The following is a 19171-nucleotide window of genomic DNA, read 5'->3' as shown; positions in this document are numbered from 1 at the left end:
AAGATTCCACACACTTTAAAAATTCTGAGCGCTAGCCATGTATTTTGAAATGCACTACTGTAGCTTGATCAAGAGGATATCATTCCTCATTAGTAGCTTTATCTGTTATATTGCACTGAACGATTGTTTCTGCAGAACACACTCTGTACTCAGGCTGTGCTCATTTGGTTTAAAATATCCCTACTCTGCCCCCCTCGACATGTTTTGCTTCATATGTAGCTTTATCAAGAGGTAGCGAAACATGTCGAGGGGGGCAGAGTAGGAAGTTTTTAAACCAAAATGAGCACAGCCTGAGTACAGAGTGTGTTCTGCAGAAACACTCGTTCAGTGCAATATAACAGATAAAGCTACAGTAGTGTATTTCAATACACATGGGAGGCGCTCAGAATTTTTAAAGTGTGTGGAATTTTGTACAATAATAAAGCTTATGAGAATTATTTTAAAAGGGTATATGCAGGGCCGGTTTTAGACTAAGTTTGGCCCTGGGCAAAATTAAAAGTGGGGCCTAAAATGTTGAAATATCTCATCAACAACACAGTCATTGTCACAATACCATTATATAAGGCCCAGATAATACTGCCACACCAGGGACACTACCATAACCAACAAACAGTGATAATACCATTATACTGTTACTACATAAAACCACTGTACCAACATTTCCCCCATACAGTGACCATGTAGTTGTTTGTATCAGCTCAACACAGGTTTAAAAACCATATAAATGACTACAGTTACATATAGTATCTTACAGCTAATGTCATCTCTAATTGGATTTGATTACTTTCCATTTTCTTTTACATCCGGCCCGGACAGTCTTTCCGATTTCTTCAATCCACAACTCATCTTTGCAGAATCTGACAGACAAACAATTTAGGCTGCGCACTTTCCTGTTCTCATCCCAATCATTTCACAATCTCCCCAATTTTCTTATACATAAAGCTCAAAATTGGAACAATGTCCACAGCGATGTCCTACACAGTATAGAAGTACACCCTTTTGTGTGTAGTAGGATGACTCCATTAGAAAGGTAGGTTGTCCCCCTATTAAGCAGGTAGGAAGATTCACCCATTCAAATTGTATGTCCTCCCCATATAAGGGGTTATCCCGGCAGCTGTGGCACTGTCGCTCCTGGTCCTCACTCATCACCGCTACTTCCTGGTTTCTGGTGATATTGCGGAGACCCCACAAGTGCCCATTCAGCAAATCACTGACTGAGGCCGGACACCGCTGTCGCCAGTGATTGGCTGAGCGGGAAGTTCCTGTAGGAATGATACATTAGTAGCGGTGATAAGCGAGGACTGAGAGCATCATTGCAGCAACTGTAGGGTATCGAAGGTGAGTATGGGTTATTTTTAATGCCACCCTGAGCCATATAACATTTTTAATGCCTTGATAACCCTTTTAATTAAGTAGGTCTCCCTAATGGCGCCCCATTAGGTAGATAGGGCCCTTAATAAGTAAGTCCCCCATTAAGTAGGTAGGTACATCCCCCCTTCTCCCCCCCCCATCTGGTAGGTACATCCCCCCTTCATCAGGTAGGTATGTCCCCCCTGGTAGATACTCAGGCCGGGCTCCCCAGTAGGTAGATTGGACCCCTGATAGATATATTCCTCCCCCACCCCAGTAGGTAGACAGGCAGTGCACCCCAGTAGATATATAGGACCATGGTAAGTATGTCCCCCCCAGTAGGTAGACAATGTGGGGCTCCCCAGTAGGTAGATAGGGCACCTGGTAGGTATATCTCCCAGTAATTATACCACCTTAGTAAAAAGTCTGTGGTAGGCAGGTCCATTCATAGTCGGTAAGCTTTAAGTGGTCAGTCTCCAAGTTTACAAAGAAAAAAAACACACATCTTCTGCCTTGTAGCAGGGTCTTCTGCATGTTCTATTCAAGTGGAGTCACGCGATGACGAGTGACGTCATTGCGCGCCTACGCTGTGACCCAGACGTCCTGCACAGCTCCCGGCTTCCTGTAGATCGCAGCATACAGCTACAGTCAGTATAATTAGCTCTCTCAAATTTGAGCTGCATGTGCGGAAAGCCGCACATACAGCTGACAGTGATGTTCTGCAGTCTTAGGAACTGGGGCATCAGGTCTATACTCCTGTGCCTTGGACCCCCAGTGGGCCCCGTTGTGGATGGGGGCCACAGCAATTGCCCAGGTTGCTGGCCCTTAACGCCGGCCCTGGCTGTTTCTACAAACTTCCACAGTGAAAAGGAGGAGCAGCTTCAGCCTCTGCCTCCTATCACTGCTGCCTTGCCCACCTGCTCACTTGCTTTCAATGAGGAAGGGCAGCAGAGGCGGCGTGACAGGGGCTCTTTGGAAGATGGACTCTGCTCCTGACATGGGGCCCCTTTGGAGATTGGGCCCTGGGAAATTGCCCAGGTTGCCCCGCCCTAATGCCGGCCCTGGGTATATGGTAAAACAAGGGCACTTTTGGATTCCCTAAAGGGAATCTATAGGATTTATATTAGAGCAAACCCTCCATATACAGGTCTTGATTTGGGAACTAATGGTTGAAAGATCTGACCAATCAGAATAGGCATTTCACTGGTAAAACACCTGTATTAGGCTGGTTTCACACTACGTTTTAATCATACAGTCACCGGATCCTGCTGGAGGGAGTGAAAATGTGGCGCTCCCATACCCCAGCCGGACCTCTCAATTTGAATGAGCCAACTGGAGTCAGATAACGACTCTGGTCTGCTCTTTTTTGCCCCGCATTCGGTTTTCAGACCGGACCCAAAACTGCGGTATACCGTATGCTAAAAACGTAGTGTGAACCCACCCTTACTGAAGTGCCTGCACTGACAGGCTGTCTGGTAGCGCCTCCCTACAGTACAAGGAGATATTAAATTTTATGTAATAGGTGCAACAGGTGCGGTACAGCTCACTCGGTCGCCCCTCCCGCTCACGGACAGGACCGGACCTCAGTCCATGTAATCGTGGACCAGCGCAGGATGTCAAGCAATGCGGTTTTTATTCAGCAGTAACAGTGGGTGATGACAAGGTGACGCGTTTCAGCCGCACTCAGCGGCCTTAGTCATACATTTTATGTACTACTCTTTACTGCTTCTTTAGACACCAGATGAGAGTGTCTCAATTTTGTCTTTTTTACAACAGGATCCTAAAGAAGCTTCTGTCCTCTACTTAGACAGTGATTTCAGCAGGTTTTTCTTACATTTTATTTGTAAGAACTTGCTTTATCTGTTTTTGTTACATTGTTACTTTTCTTTAATCCTCACTTTTCTTATTTTTGGGACTTGAGAATCAATTACCAATTTTCCATAGAGTTATGATCTCAATGTACAATGGTCCTCCTGGAACCAATTATTATTAAATAATACTGTATATAAGGGCCATAGCAATTGAACAAGTTTTCAACACAGCTAAGCTTTAATTTTTCAGAATATACTTTTCCATGTGCAAAACAAATTACCATAAATTTCCTAATATGTTGTACCTTTGTATTCTACTAAATTCTAAAAGACTATTTATAAGATGGGGAGATTTATGTAACTAGGGAGAGGAAGCATGGGAAAAGCCAATTCTCTGCCATGAGCAAAATACATACAAAGAAATAGTCAAGGACAAGTTAATATGAGGTCCCATAAAAAGAAAAAGGAATGGGGTCTTACTCTTCAATAACTAGTAGTTCTGAAAATGGAAAGCTTATGAATGAGTATTATAGTCTTCAGTCAGTCTCTTGGGTTTTTGTACCTTTCCTTGGCTTCTCAATACACTGCATTTCATTATGCATTGCTTTCAGACCTTTTCCAGCATATTCAATCTTTATATCCCCTATTTTTAAAAGTCCTCTTTTAGAGGATGTGGGTCTCCACAGCTGGTTGGCATTATGGCAGCTTCTATGCCTGATATCCTGGTAGTTACATGTATAGGAATAGGCATAATCCTCTCTACCATCTCAGACTAGTGGAACTATAAACTGGGGAAAGAAGCTGTAGAAGTGTGTCTGCCCCAAGTAGTAAACATATTACTCCTGGATGTAACTTAGTAAAAGGTTTACCAAGGTAAGTACAGTACTTGCTTAAAGGGGTACTCCACCCCTGGCATCTTATCCCCTATCCAAAGGATAGGGGATAAGATGTTAGATTGCCGCGGTCCCGCTGCTGGGGACCCCAGGGATCGCCGCTGCGGCACCCCGGCATCATTACTGCACAGAGAGAGTTCGCTCTGTGCGTAATGACGGGCGATACAGGGGCCAGAGCATCGTTACATCACGGCTCCGCCCCTCATGACATCACGGCCCGTCCCCTTAATGCAAGTCTATGGCAGGGGGCGTGACGACCGCCACGCCCCCTCCCATAGACTTGTGTTGACGGGGCGGGCCATGACGTCACGAGGGGCGGAGCCGTGATGTAACGATGCTCTGGCCCCTGTATTGCCCGTCATTATGTGCAGAGCGAACTCACTCTGTGCAGTAATGATAGCGGGATGCTGCAGCAGCGATCCCCAGGGTCCCCAGCAGCGGGACCGCGGCAATCTAACATCTTATCCCCTATCCTTTGGATAGGGGATAAGATGTCTAGGGGCGGAGTACCCCTTTAAAGGGGAACTCCAGAGGGAAAAAAAATATTAAAATCAACTGGTGCCAGAAAGTTAGAGAGATTTATAGTTCTATCTAAAAAAAAAAAAAAAACTTAAGCCTTCTAGGACTTATCAGCTGCTGCATGCTCCAGAGGAAGTTGTGTAGTTCTTTCCAGCCTGACCACAGTGCTCTCTGCTGACACCTCTGTCCATGTCAGTAACTGTCAAGAGCAGGAGAGGTTTGCTATGGGGATTTGCTCCTGCTCTGGATGGTTCCTAAGGCAGACAGAGGTGGCAGCAGAAAGCAATGTGGTCAGACATGAAATAACTACACAACGTCCACTGGAGCATACAGCAGATGATATGTACTAGAAGGATTAAGATTTTTTAAAAAGTAGTAATTTACAAATCTGTATAAACTTTCTGGCACCAGTTGATTTAAAAACATTTTGTCCTCCAGAGTACTCCTTTAAGCAGAAGTTGGAATCTTAGGTTGCCAAGATAGATAACAACCACAAGCATGTAAAAGGCTTTCCATCCAAAATGTAGAACTGCTCATATATTATAAATATTAAGGTTTCATAAATTAATGACAATTTTACAATAATTTTCTTTAAATATCATCAAAAGAGATCAAACCTTGTGAAATCGCATTTTAAAGTGGTACTCCGGCGCTTAGACATCTTATCCCCTATCCAAAGGATAGGGGATAAGATGCCTGATCGTGGGGCTCCCGCCGCTGGGACCCCCGTGATCAGGCATCTTATCCCTATCCTTTGGATAGGGGATAAGATGTCTATGCGCTGAAGTACCACTTTAAGGACTCAAGCCTACTACATTAAAAATTCAGTCACTAGACTTCAGGTGCCCTATCTGAGGGCAGCATAATCTAGTGACAGAGACACTGAACAGAACCATACGTTACTTTGTTCTGTGCAGACGTTCTCCTGATATCTTCCCAAAAATTAAGGATACCTAGCGGTATCTAATAGTTATCCCCATTATGTGCATGTGTATCAAATAGTTCTTCATATTTAAAGGAGTAGTCCAGTGGTGACCCAGTGGTGAACAACTTATCCCCTAGCCTAAGGATAGGGATAAGTTTGAGATCACGGGGGGTCCGACCGCTGGGGCCCCCTGCGATCTCCTGTACGGAGCCCCGACAGCCTGCGGGAAGGGGGCGTGTCAACCTCCGCACGAAGCGGCGGCCGACACGCCCCCTCAATACAACTCTATGGCAGAGCCGAAGCGCTGCCTTCGGCAATCTCCTGCTCTGCAATAGAGATGTATTGAGGGGGCGTGTCGGCCGCCGCTTCGTGCGGGGGTCGACACCCGCTATCTGGCCGGAGAGCCGGGGGCCCCAGTGGTCGGACCCCCCCCCCCCCCCCCACGATATCAAACTTATCCCCTATCCTTAGGATAGGGGATAAGTTTTTCACCACCGGACTACCCCTTTAAGGGCTGGTCCAGTGAAAAACACGGGCTGGTGCAGTGAAGAACGCGTGCCGCATGGTCCCACGGTCTGTGGATAGGGGATACTTTTTTTTTTTCTTTTTTACCGGACCACCCCTTTAATGAGGACCTGCTTCCTCCTCAATCTTATTGCTGATTGCCTAAACACAGTATTGCCAGACAGCTGTCAATCATTCACTGGTGGACAGAAGAAGTGATGCAGCAGGGCATTCATTCCCCTAATACCCCCAAAAAAAGAGGGCAGCGTAAAAGTAGTGACAGATTTACTTTATAAGATGGATTGGCCGTTTACTGCACAATACTAAAATCTGTCAAAGTGTTTCTGGTCCATCTGACCCAAGACTATGTGCTGTGACCTAGAGCCGCTTTAACCTGCAAAATGATATTGTATTGCCTGTTATATTGTGTTTTCCATTACGCCTTAATAAACTCAACCACAACAATACTAGCATTATTTCAGAATAACATATTTGTCAAAATGATCATGTAACACCACAGTCTACTGAGGAAATTGTTAATGGAAAGGGTTGCACCTTTGTTTCCTGCAGAATACTGTTTGGAGGCATGGCTGGTTTAACACAGGAAGAGAACAGGATGCCCATAAATACGCCCATATGTTGTCAATTACTGCCAACCAACAGACAAAAGAGTATAAAGGTCATATCCATCAAACTTCCCATGTTCCCAGCTCCTGCACATATTGGGAACCAAAGTATATAAGGTTATATTGTCTTCAAAGACATGTTTTTATATTCACAAATTATAAATGGGCCATTGTTTAACCATAAGCAATTATATTTCTTATATTACTATAAGAAATTATTTCCCCCACTATATCTGGTCACTTAACTATATACCACATCAAATGTAATAAATACCTGTAATGCCAAATATTATTTTGACATGTGTACAGTACCTGCAGTATATCAGTTTATTTCTTGATTTTATGGGTAGACAAGAACTTTTAATACATGTAAACATTCCCTAAGTAAACATACCACTAAACTATAGAAATGCTGCAGTATCACCCAGTGGAGAAGTGAAGAATGGCTAATATCCACCAATAGTGATAAGACACTATACGTTGAGGCTAAAGCATTAAAGGGGTAGTCCAGCGGAAAATAACTTATCCCCTATCCACAGAATAAGTGTCTGATCGTGGGGAGTCCGACAGCTGGGACCCCGTGGGAACTCCTGCCCAGCACCCAGACTTCTAATAGTAGCACTCAATCTATTAATTTTGATGGGTGCACCGGAGAGGCCTGAGTACAGCACTTGGGTCTCTTTGGCGCTTCCATAGAGAATGAATGGAGCACATGCTGTCTGTTGCATGCACTCCTCTCAGAGAGCCAGGGCACTGAGCAGGAGAACTCGGGAGGTCCCAGTGGTCAGATCCCCCGCGATTAGAAACGTATTCCCTATCCTGTGGTTTTTGCCGGACTACCCCTTTAAGATGGTCTTCTGTGCATTCTATAAGATGCTCTACAGCAATGGTCTCCGACCTATGGCTCGCCAGATATTGCAAAACTTCAACTCCCAGCATGCCCGGACAGCTGTCGGCTGTCCAGGCCTGCTGGGAGTTGTAGTTTTGCAACATCTGGAGGGCCACAGTTTAGAAACCACTGCTCTAAAGTGATTTTGTCTAAGTGAAGAGTAAAAAAAATACATTCAAAATCTATGTAACAAAGGAGCTACCATTTGACCCAATGAGGAGGACTCATCAGAGACTACCCCTTTTATACTGCGGCCATGAAGGCAAACTGTTGATCTCTGTGGGTGCGGCGCTACAAAAAACAGCTGATCTTTCTAGAGGATCTTTCTTAGGGTGCATGCACACCACGTTTTCAGGCTACGGCTGCCGTATCCGACTGTGGGAGGGGAAAACCGTGCGCTCCCGTACCCCAGCTGGACCAGTGCTAAAATCCATTTTTGGTTTTGTGACCCGACCTAAAACCGTAGTATACTTTACTTGGACAGAGATTTAGTATTACACAGTGATCATCAGATGCAATCATTGGACATCTCAAGTCTACCAAAGTGTGCGCATGGGTCCCCTCTACTATGTCCATTGAACCAACAGGGGTTTTAGAAATGGTCTCTAGACTGCGCGATGTAGCAGGTCAAACAATGCGAAGCAGACAACATTGTGAACATTGTTTGGCCATTGTTTGCTTACACCAGGTCATCCATTCATGATAGGTGATAGATAGGATATACCAACAACTCTCTATGGATATATTCCACCCATTAGCAACCCCATCTTTAGAACTGCTTGGACAAGACATTTGAAAGCCAGCAATGATAAGCTTATTTTTCCACACAAAGTACACATGGAAGTAACAAGGAATTAAAAAGTCTACTTTTTTCCACATTTATAGTATAATACGGTAGGTGTAAATGGCTTAACAGCATACATGTACGTAATTTTGTACATCATCTAGATGAGACAGGAGATGGCCATGAATCTTAGGAAATTTAGATACATTTTTCACCCTTATTCCTAATGTTAGGATTGCCCATTAAAACTTGAAGTCATACAATTAACTTTTTACGAGAATAAAAATAAAAAGCTAGGTTCACACCATGGAATTTTGAACTGGAATTCCAGCCAGGAATTTTGGTTGGAAATTCCGATGCAGCAGTATCCCATTGCTGTGCACAGTGCACACTACGGAATTTGAGCAGTGGATACCCTGTCTCTGAAATACCGTGAAATTCTTTGGGCGGAATTCAATCCACAGACACTCCAGTCTATGTGGACGGCAACATCTGCGCGGTCCTACCGCATACTCAATCAGTCGGCGCTGGCCGCACATGGAAGTTCCGGAATGAGTTTTTCCAGAGCTTCCCAAGTGTGAACTTAAACGGGTACTCCACAACTAAACATTTTATTCCCTATCCAAAAGATATCCTTGCCGGATGACTGGAGATGCGGGCGGATGCTCGTGATGTCACGGTCATGCCCCGCCTGTGACGTCACTACCACGCCCCCTCAATGCAAATGTATAGACTTATATAGACTTATATTAAAGGGGCTGGCCGTGACGTCATGAGCGGGGCGTGACCGTGACCTCACTAGCCTCTAGCGCTGCATCTGACACTCTAAACGAACACCGGGTGCAGCAGGGATAGGGCATAAGATGTCTAGGGGTGGAGTACCCCTTTTCGCCTAAGAGGAATAAAATATGCTGTTTATGGGAGGATTTCTTAAGCTATTCTGTCTGATTTGCATTAATACAGTTGGTTTATACTAGAATGAAAGGAATGTTTATAATTTCTAGTTCCTGGAGCTTGGAGATAGCACATTTGCTGACTATGAGGGAATATCCATGCTGTTAGCCTCAAAACAGGTCATAAATATTTGACTGACAGAAGTGCAGAGAGTCAGACCCTCACCATTCTGCTCTTTAAAGAAGCTAAAGCTCTCTGACAAGTGTCTCTTCATTGTTTACAACAGGTTTCATGGAATTTGTCATAGCAAACACTACAATTTTTGCTGTGTCTGAGCAATGTATTACAGCTGTGGCCCCTGCTCCTGGTTGTATACTGTAAAGGCCTGACGTAAACAATGCTCACCAAAGCACTGGAACTCCTTTTAGCAGTTGATCGGCAGCAGGTGCCAAGACACAACGTTGTGCGCTGCCACCCCCCCCCCCCCCCCCCCCGTTTACCAAGCAGCTGACAATTCACTTCTTATACGGTTTGACAATTCTACATATAAATGACATTAGTATTAAATGTACAAGAAATCCAGATGTTATAAAGTCTTATATGATCCACTACTGTTATCAGGCTCTGTTTACGATTACTATCCCGTGAGAATCCATCGGCCAGTTAACAGCTGCCGGAGTTTCATAAGCTTACTGCTCTGGAATGTGGGCTCAAATAAAAAGCAATAACTAACTTGAGCAAGTTTATATACCAAGTCAGAAGCTTAGAAAATTTACCAGATCAAAAAATGCTAATGGATAGCAACATAAATATATACCACGTGTACAGAATGATGACACATGATCAGTCAGGCATGAATCTATTATTAGAATTAAATACATTGTGAAGGTCTTGTCAATGCAGAAAATAACTGTTTATGTCCAATCAAAACAAATTAGGGGGCGCCATTGCCCCAACCAAATCCACACCATGTGCAAAATATTGTGAACAAATGGAATTGAACATTGACTAGTTCTAGGCTATGGCCTTCTTTGAGCATGCTCACTATGGAAAGTTTTTCTAAGTGTTTCAAATTAAAGAATTTCTGTTAATATCAACTGGCACCTAAAAAGCTTACAGTTTACCTGTGTATGTTGTCAAAAAGTATAATAAAGCAACTTATCAATAGTGATGTCGCGAACATAACATTTTCGGTTCGCGAACGGCGAACACGAACTTCCCCAAATGTTCGCGAACCTGGCGTACCGCCATTGACTTCAATGGGCAGGCGAATTTTAAAACCCACAGGGACTCTTTCTGGCCACAATAGGGATTTAAAAGTTGTTTCAAGGGGACTAACACCTGGACTGTGGCATGCTGGAGGGGGATCCATGGCAAAACTCCCATGGAAAATTACATAGTTGATGCAGAGTCTGGTTTTAATCCATAAAGGGCATAAATCACCTATTATTCCTAAATTCTTTGGAACAACATGCTTTAGCCCCTTTTATGCAGCACATAGAGCCCCCCTTCAGGCATCACATAGTTAGATCCCCCTTTAGACAGCACATAGATTCCCACATATTAGGCAGCACATAGAGCCCCCTTTAGGCAGCACATGGTTAGATCCCCTTTAGGCAGCACATAGATTCCCCCATGTTAAGCAGCACATAGTAAGAGCCCCCCTTTAGGCAGCACTGGTTTTATTTCACAGCAAAAAAAAAAGGTATTTTTATTTGAACAACTGTCACACCAAATGTGATTTGCACTAGTGTGACAATGAGCAAAAAAGGTTGCCAGCGGAGTTCCCCTTTTAAGCAGAGGTCCCCAACCAGGGTGCCTCCAGCAGTTGCAAGACACACGGACTGAACTTATAGCGCTTTTAATACTGTAGTTAGTTGCTTGAAGGAACTTAAGTTTTACACTGGAGTACCCCTTTTAACCAGCGGTTCCCTCCCAACCAGGGTGCCTCCAGCTGTTGCAAGACACACGGACTGATATTTGAGCCCTAAAAAGGGCTTTTTTGGGTGCTGTCTTTAAAGCAGATGTTAGACTAGTGCTTTAGGAGTAAAGTGGACCCTGAATACACCACCTAGCAGCAACCTAGCTATCGCTTTCCCTATTACAGCAGGCGCAGCTTCTCTGTCCCTCCACTTTCTAAGCCTGCAGCATGCCGAATGAAGGTAAAATGGTGTCCGTGCAGGAGGTAGGAGGGTCTGGAAGGGAGGGACTGCTGCTGATTGGCTGCAATGTGTCTGCTGACTCTGACTCACAGGGTCAAAGTTTACCGCAATGTTAAAGTATAGGTGGCGAATCGAACTTCACATATGTTCGCCCGGCGATGCAAACGCGAACATGCTAAGTTCGCCGGGAACTGTTCACCAGCGAACAATTCGCGACATCTCTGCTTATTAATATATTGTTATCAGGCATATTGCACAGATCTTCCATTATCAGCTAAGCTGTATGGCTTGTAGCTGTGACATCCTGTCACACACTCTGAAAGCACAGCCCCCACTGCCCATTTTGCTCATGGTGAGACCAATGATGTGAAGAGGGCAACTCACATTACTGCTCATTAGATTTTGAGGCAGCAAGATGTGTTTCTCAGATTAGACAGTTGTAAACTTGTTCTGACAAACTATGGTGACTGGAAAAGGCTTCCTTCTGCCTTAAAATCTAACAAACAGTAATATGAGCTCCCTCCTTCATATTACTGGTCTCTCTCTGAGCAGATAGGAGCTCTGAATATGAAATGATGTTCCAATTATAAGGAAGCTAGCAAAGCAGATCTGGAGACATATGTACCCTATGGCTAATAACAATAGTACGTTTCTTTAATATACATTTTAACATCATACACAGATGTTCAAAAGCCCCAAGTTTAGTTTTACCATGCCAAAAATGATTGGTCATTGGGGAAACCCAGGTAGAAAAATGTGTGTCAGGGCTGTGGATAGTGTACATTTACATATCTGTAATAAGTCAGTATATATGTTTTACTTTCAAATCCATGTAAGCTTATATTATATAAACTGAATGTAATGCCTGCCAAAATCATACTAGTAACCTTGTCTCTCAATTCTTCTACTACATTCTAAAAATAAAAGATACAACATAGTCCTGAATGTCTGTTCCTAGAAACTACACACCAGTATTGAGACAGTGAACCAAGCCTGTAAATACCAAAGTCCAAAAATACACTTTTACTAAGTAAAGCTGAGCCCTACATAGATATGACCAACTTAAGATATTTTCAGAAAACTCAGCCTCTCATACAGTTAAATAGGACACCAACGTGGATAAAGATCCTGGTAAGCAAGTTGCTTCAAATAGCTCCCAAACTGCAATAAAAAAGTGGTCAGTCTGTCTTTTTTCCTAGAAAGTGGACTGCAACAATTCAAGTCTAACTAAAGGTTTAGAACGTTAACATGTAAATATATTATCATATTCTTCATTTATGGACAATCATATTTTTTTCCTTGGATGTCAGTGGAGGTCACAGCTGTATGCAAGTGTGAAGAATTGCCTTCATATTTTAAATGGGGGCAACCAAAGAGTATAAATGGGGAGAAGAATACAGGCTTAGTGGTTTGCCATTGAGGTATTTATTTTAGACAGTTTAATAAATCTCCCAATATGATTTAAACTCTTGAGAGACAGAAAAGCTGGTTTGGGGTGTTTGTTTTGTTGTATTCTTATTTTAGTTGTTTTGTGTCTTGAGTCAGGACTTGTTTAAAGGGGTTATCCAGGAGTAAAAAAAAAACCAGAATTTCTTTCAAAGACCGCTCCCTGTCTGTCTCCAGGTTGGGTATGGTTCTGCAGCTCAGTTCCATTGAAGTAAATTGAGCCAAGTTGTCATACCACACCCAAAGTGGAGACAGACAGGGAGTAGTTTTTGAAAGAAATTAGGTCTGTTTTTCAATTCCTGGATAATCCTTTAATGAAATAATTTAAAAAAATTGACCCTGTCACATTGCCAATAAAATATTACACAACACAGCCCACATAAACAAGCTGGAGCTTTACTTACTAAAACTGGCCACTGCACCAGTGTCCCATTGTTCATGTGACTTTGCAGTCAGTCACTGGTCTCATCGGTGTCTTCCGGAATGTATGGCACATATTACAGAGGTCAGTGATTGGCAGCAGCATCAAATGACACGAGCAATCTAGTTGATGTGATCACAGCACTTGTGGTGGGGAGCACTGGGGTGGTTCCGATCTCTCAATTCCCAAGCACAATAACTAAAAGTGAGAGATTTATCCAACCCAAAACAGAGAATGAGTAGTGCAGTTGTCCGCTCTTTCACTACACAGGTTTTGATAAATCTCCCCCTATGAGTATTCTGCCCAAAATTTTTCTGGTCCACTCTCATGTTGTTTCCAGGGAGTTCTTTCAATGGGGGCCCCACAAAACACTGGAGCCCTGAAGCCAGGCCAGTTTAGAGACCATTAGGAATTCTATTAAAGGGGTATTCCAGGCCAAACCTTTTTTTTTTATATATCAACTGGCTCCGGAAAGTTAAACAGATTTGTATATTACTTCTATTAAAAAATCTTAATCCTTCCAATAATTATTAGCTTCTGAAGTTGAGTTGTTGTTTTCTGTCTAACTGCTCTCTGATGACTCACGTCCCTGGAGCTGTGAAGTTCCTACGGGGATATTCTCCCATCATGCACAGCTCCCGGGACGTGACATCATCATTGAGCAGTTAGACAGAAAACTTCAGAAGCTAATAACTATTGGAAGGATTAAGATTTTTTAATAAAAGTAATTTACAAATCTGTTTAACTTTACGGAGCCAGTTGATATATATAAAAAAAAGTTTTTGCCTGAAATACCCCTTTAAGGACTAAGGATCAAAATCCAGGCTGCTATTTGCCCATTAATGTGTTACATATTGGTATTTTGTATGCCCTCCATAAAAGGTAATTTATTCTTGTTTAGCTTTTCCTTAAAGTGATTTAGGCTTCTAAAATGCTTTCAGCACATATTAACTACTTGCAGACCATACTGGCTCAGAAAGTGTAAACGATAAATGTGAGACCAAACCCAATACCATACCAGACATCCTCTCATTTGCATGAAACAGCTGTCAATAACCCAGAGACAGCCATTCATGAATCCTATGCTGGCAGCTTATACTGGATATCTTTCCACTGAATCATTGCAGACCACCTGCTCATTTTTCATATGGCACAGCTCAGGCACGATATTGGACAGTTTTTAGGGCCAGTTAGGAGACATGACTCATACCAAATATTTTCAACAGGTGTCTCCGTATTGTATGCATTTGCCCGGATTACAGTGGTGCCAACAAGCAGCAGCTAATGAGAACAGGATCGTGTTACTGGAGAGCATAGCATTGCTGCCTTCCATCTCACTCTCACTTTCTATGACACAGGCATATCATTCAAATTCTTTTTTCAATACCAATTTCTAACCCCGCTTCTAGCTGCCATATTTCTGCAGAAATTACCCATGGTAGAAAGCTGTGGAGCAATAGCTACAGGCAGCCCAGATATCATCTGCTGTGAAAGAGATGACTGTATGGCAGTAGTAGCTATTAAAGGGGTATTCCAGGCAAAAACTTTTTTTTATATATCAACTGGCTCCGGAAAGTTAAACAGATTTGTAAATTACTTCTATTGAAAAATCTTAATCCTTCAAATAGTAATTGCTTCTGAAGTTGAGTTGCTGTTTTCTGTCTATTTGAAGGATTGAGATTTTTTAATAGAAGTAATTTACAAATCTGTTTAACTTTCCGGAGCCAGTTGATATATAAAAAAATGTTTTTGCCTGGAATACCCCTTTAAGGCGGTAGGGCCCCAGAAGACCTTCCAGAGACAATGCAGATTATACAGGATGATAGAGATGTGTCGTTGTTCTTAACAAATATACTCCAAGAATCCAAGCAAAGTATGGAGAAAATCGTATGAAGAAGGGTGTTGGCAGACTCTGATAATCCTTTATGTGCCTTTCCCACCCCTATCTGTCCTTCCGCTATGACATTACCATTGTATCTTCTAGCCTGAGTTCTCTTAATATTTGCCACGTGCCAATGAGGAAGACGGTGGCATATGAGCATACGGTCATGTGTTTGTCTTTATGAAAATAAATTTGTCAACTGGCTGCCAATATGCAGTTTATCTTCTGCATGAGCTTTATCTATGACTTTTCCACATGGATAAGACTTGGTTCCATTGGAAGGCTCGAAAGGAGAGGTAAAAACGGGTTTAGCTTTAATGACCTATAGATGACGTGTTTCGAGAGCGCAGCTCTCTTTATAAAGTCATGATTTGATAAAGAGAGCTGTGCTCTCGAAACACGTCATCTATATGTCATTAAAGCGGTTTTATGATTTTACTATTGATGTCCACGGTTTTAACCTTCTGTAGCGGTGTGCGCCCTTAGGAAAACCAGTTTTTACCTCTCCGTTCGAGCCTTCCAATGGAACCAAGTCTTATCTGCAAACTCTGTGCATCTATGGAACCGGGACCTGGCTGCCACGCAACTACTACTCTTTATGCGCAAAATGGTGTTGAGCTGTGAGCCCAACACGTCCAGGTACGTGGGCATTTTACAAAGTGGAAACTGTTTTTGTGCTGCCCTTGGCAACAGCACAAGGATAGCGCCACTACTGTCTGTGTTTTCTTTCCATAACTAATATACTTCATAAGAACATTTTACTTTTTACAGAAAAAAAAGGCTTATAAAAAACGCCACTAGGGGTTCCCATACCTTCCAGAACATTCTGTCTGGCTGCAGCTTTATCTCTGTCAAAGCTGAAGCACAGGCATGGACAATATTCAGTAAGTAAGGGAGGAGACTAGCACTCCTTTGTGCTCACTCCTGTCATATCAGACTGCAGCATGAAAAGGTGGAGGGTAGAGGGTTGCAAAGTAGCCTGCAGTGATTGAATGAAAAGACCCAGCACTCAGGGAGAAAGAGGAGTCATGCAGAGTGAGGACACGTCCCCCTCCGAAGCACGGAATGACAAAGCAAGTAAGCAACAGATATAAGGTATTTGTGAGAGAAATATAGGTGCTGGACACAAATGATATACAGGTTATATAGGTAGTGAGTAACAACCATTTTTTTGTGGGATAGGACAGGTACTATTTAACTCATTGGGGGACATTTACTAATCTAGTCTATTCTGGTTATGCTTATAGACCAGCGTATGTGGTAGTCTCCTGTCTATTGTGCTCCTAATTTATCAAAGGTCTCACAGCCCTTCATAAATTCTGTGCTCAGACTTCAGGGTCTACAGCTTAAACTGCATTTAGACCTGCTCCAACATGGTCTGACATTTCAGCGTATTTTGGGCAGATGCGACTTGTCGCACAAAAGTTGCACTTGATAAATTCAGCACCAATGCATTTCCGTCTAAAATAGACTTGCATGCATCATGTTCTAAAAATCCTCTACAGCAAAAGTCGCAGAAAAGTCGCACATATTTAGACTGCGACTTTGTGCGACAAATTTAGACAGGAAAAACCAGTCAAAATCCTTTAATAAATCTCCCCCATTATGTCCATGTAATACAGGAAAATCTTACAGCAGTTCAAAGAAAGATAAATGAAGTAACAGGTAATTCATACATCATTTACATCACCTATATTCCAGGAATGGAAAACAACGCATTACGGTTGTCCCCCTGCTCTCCATGTACAGTATAAGGTATCCTGCTGATGGAGTGGAGAGGACAGCTGCCAAGTGCTCCTTCATAAGTCTATCCCACTTATAATGAAAATCTCTTTTCATACTATTGAGGTTTTAGCTCTATAGTAAGAGTAAATGAAGATGCTAATACATATCATAGTTTAATATGGGATCAAGAAAGAGCCTCTCTTTAATAACTATATACAAATTAATTTAGTAAGCAATGTAAATGCAGAAATATTAAAGGGAACTTCTCCACCTGTCGAAAAACTCTGTCCACGCATGCTGGAAGATGTACTTCTGCAACAGCTGGCGATATCCTGGTTGGGAAACACTGATTTAAGCATCATGTTATAGAGCAGGGGTTTGTGGGAAAGTTCCAGGATAACTTGTCATTTTTTCATGCAAATCCCTAATTATTTTGGGCTACGTAGACAATGGGGCAGTCCTAGCCAGTGATTTACAGATTTCTCTATATGCACACTTACGGTATACAAAGATGTCAAATGTGCACACTGTGACTCAAGGCATCTTGGCTGATTTGTTTAGAAATTGGACCCCAATAAATAACCTTTGAAAATCCAGGTACTTTCTGGTTTGTGCAGGGAGCTGAGAGCTGCAGAAAACTACACTGATACATAACCATCCCGTGCACTTGTTTCCTGTGTGAGCAGCCTTGAGAGAGATGAGCAGGTCCCGTTAGATAAGCAGTGAATATAGATGAGGGAGGTGCATATGCCGCAGCCAATCAGAGACAACCACACTGAAGTGGCTCTCGGCTAAGGAGAAGGGAATTGCAAAGAAACATGTCATCTACACCCAGCAGAGTAGAGACAACATCATGTGAGCTAAGAACTACTGGACTTCCTGCCCTGAGGAAAAGCTGAAACAGGTTACATGTTCAGCAAAGATTATTCTTGTACATTGCAAAGTTATATAACATGTGCAGCTATATATTTTTATATATAGGTCATTTTATTTGGCTAGAGTTCTCCCTTAAGCTACAAAAAAGATACAACAACAACATTAAGAAGCGGATTACTTTAGAACCACTTCAGTTAATCACTGGAGTGATCAGAACTGACTTGACAGAAACTGAGGGGGAGCTGAAATTCTCCGCAGTTGAGATTGGTCAACTCAACAGGCTGCTCACTATATATTTGGAAAATTATAAGTCTGGAGTATCATAAATTTGTTAAAAAGTGAACCAGATATTTTCCCTGAATCCTGGCAGAATGTCTGTATGAATGTGCAGCTAAGAACAATTCCTAAAATAAAAAGGATAGTTACCAGACCCAGAGACCCATCTGTATGTATACTGCAAATATATAAGTAAGAAGAAGCAAACATGATCACTCACCTGTCGGTAAGTGCAAATGATGATCTCTCGCAAGTGATAATGCATAGGAGTCATGGTTTCACTAACAGTGTCAAGTGCCATATCAACTTCTTTCTTTATTTTGTGTCCATCTGGCAGAAGCTGAACGATTCTCATTACTACCTGGAACATAAGATACAAGTATCAATGAATATCTCCTGCAGGGTAGTCTCTTAATACACTAAATCAGATCAGCAATCTTCCTTTATTTGATGTTATTTCAGTCTAGTTCTAGCAGATGCAGTTCCTCCAAGGCCTTAATATCCCAATAGATTAATTGCTATTCTTGATCTCTTTGGAGCCCACATTTATGTTTCCTTTATTTTCACTCCTTTTGTAAGCAGGATCTCTTTAAGGATCTATTAGCTTATTGTAAAATGTACTTATATAACAGTTTATATAACTTTTCATAATTTACATCAATATCTTTTGCTCAAAATCTAAGGTCAAATGTAAAAAAAAAAAAAAAAAAAGGAAAACATTGCCTGTAAAAAATGCACATTGATGCCCTCTAGTGGCAGTCTAAGTGTAATGTTTACATAAACAGAAACATTCTGCAGGATGCCATGACAAACAATTTGTCAATCAAGTAAAATCAGAACAAGGCACCCTTAAGGGGGTAACCTGATTATGCTAAATCTTCTGTCCACACACAGGATAGGAGATAATAAGTTGACTGATGGGGGGGGGGGGGGGGTGGTCAATTCCTGGGACACCCACTGATCTTGTGAACAGTGGCAGATCCCACTTGCAAGATTAATTTCCCCTGTCGCATTTGGGACATCCCTGTGTCCCATAGATCTTTTCGGGACACAAGGATGTCCTGGTTATCTTTCTGCGGCTCTGCGTTAACTTTAAAAACGCAGGTGCCGCTGGGAGGTGCGCATGCAGGGCACTGATGTCCCATGTGTGCGCCTATAGAAACAGAGTAGAGCAGCTAGGAGGAGAAC

The 19171-nt window shown here is 42.5% G+C and overlaps 1 protein-coding gene across 6 annotated transcripts in view; it reads right to left on the bottom strand.

The window, feature by feature from the left end:
* Positions 1–19171, bottom strand: part of PALD1 (phosphatase domain containing paladin 1) — a 323546-nt gene that overhangs the window by 70243 nt on the left and 234132 nt on the right. For all 6 annotated transcript variants that reach the window (XM_056530501.1, XM_056530504.1, XM_056530500.1 and 3 more), the window contains one exon: positions 18204–18344. In XM_056530501.1, coding sequence (XP_056386476.1) covers positions 18204–18344 — 141 coding nt within the window. The remainder of the gene's footprint in view (positions 1–18203; positions 18345–19171) is intronic.

Source organism: Hyla sarda, chromosome 7 (assembly GCF_029499605.1).
Source record: "Hyla sarda isolate aHylSar1 chromosome 7, aHylSar1.hap1, whole genome shotgun sequence".
NCBI classification, from domain to species: Eukaryota; Metazoa; Chordata; class Amphibia; order Anura; family Hylidae; genus Hyla; species Hyla sarda.
The sequence above is the reverse complement of the archived record's forward strand: the minus strand, read 5'-3'. Positions and strand labels throughout refer to the sequence as shown.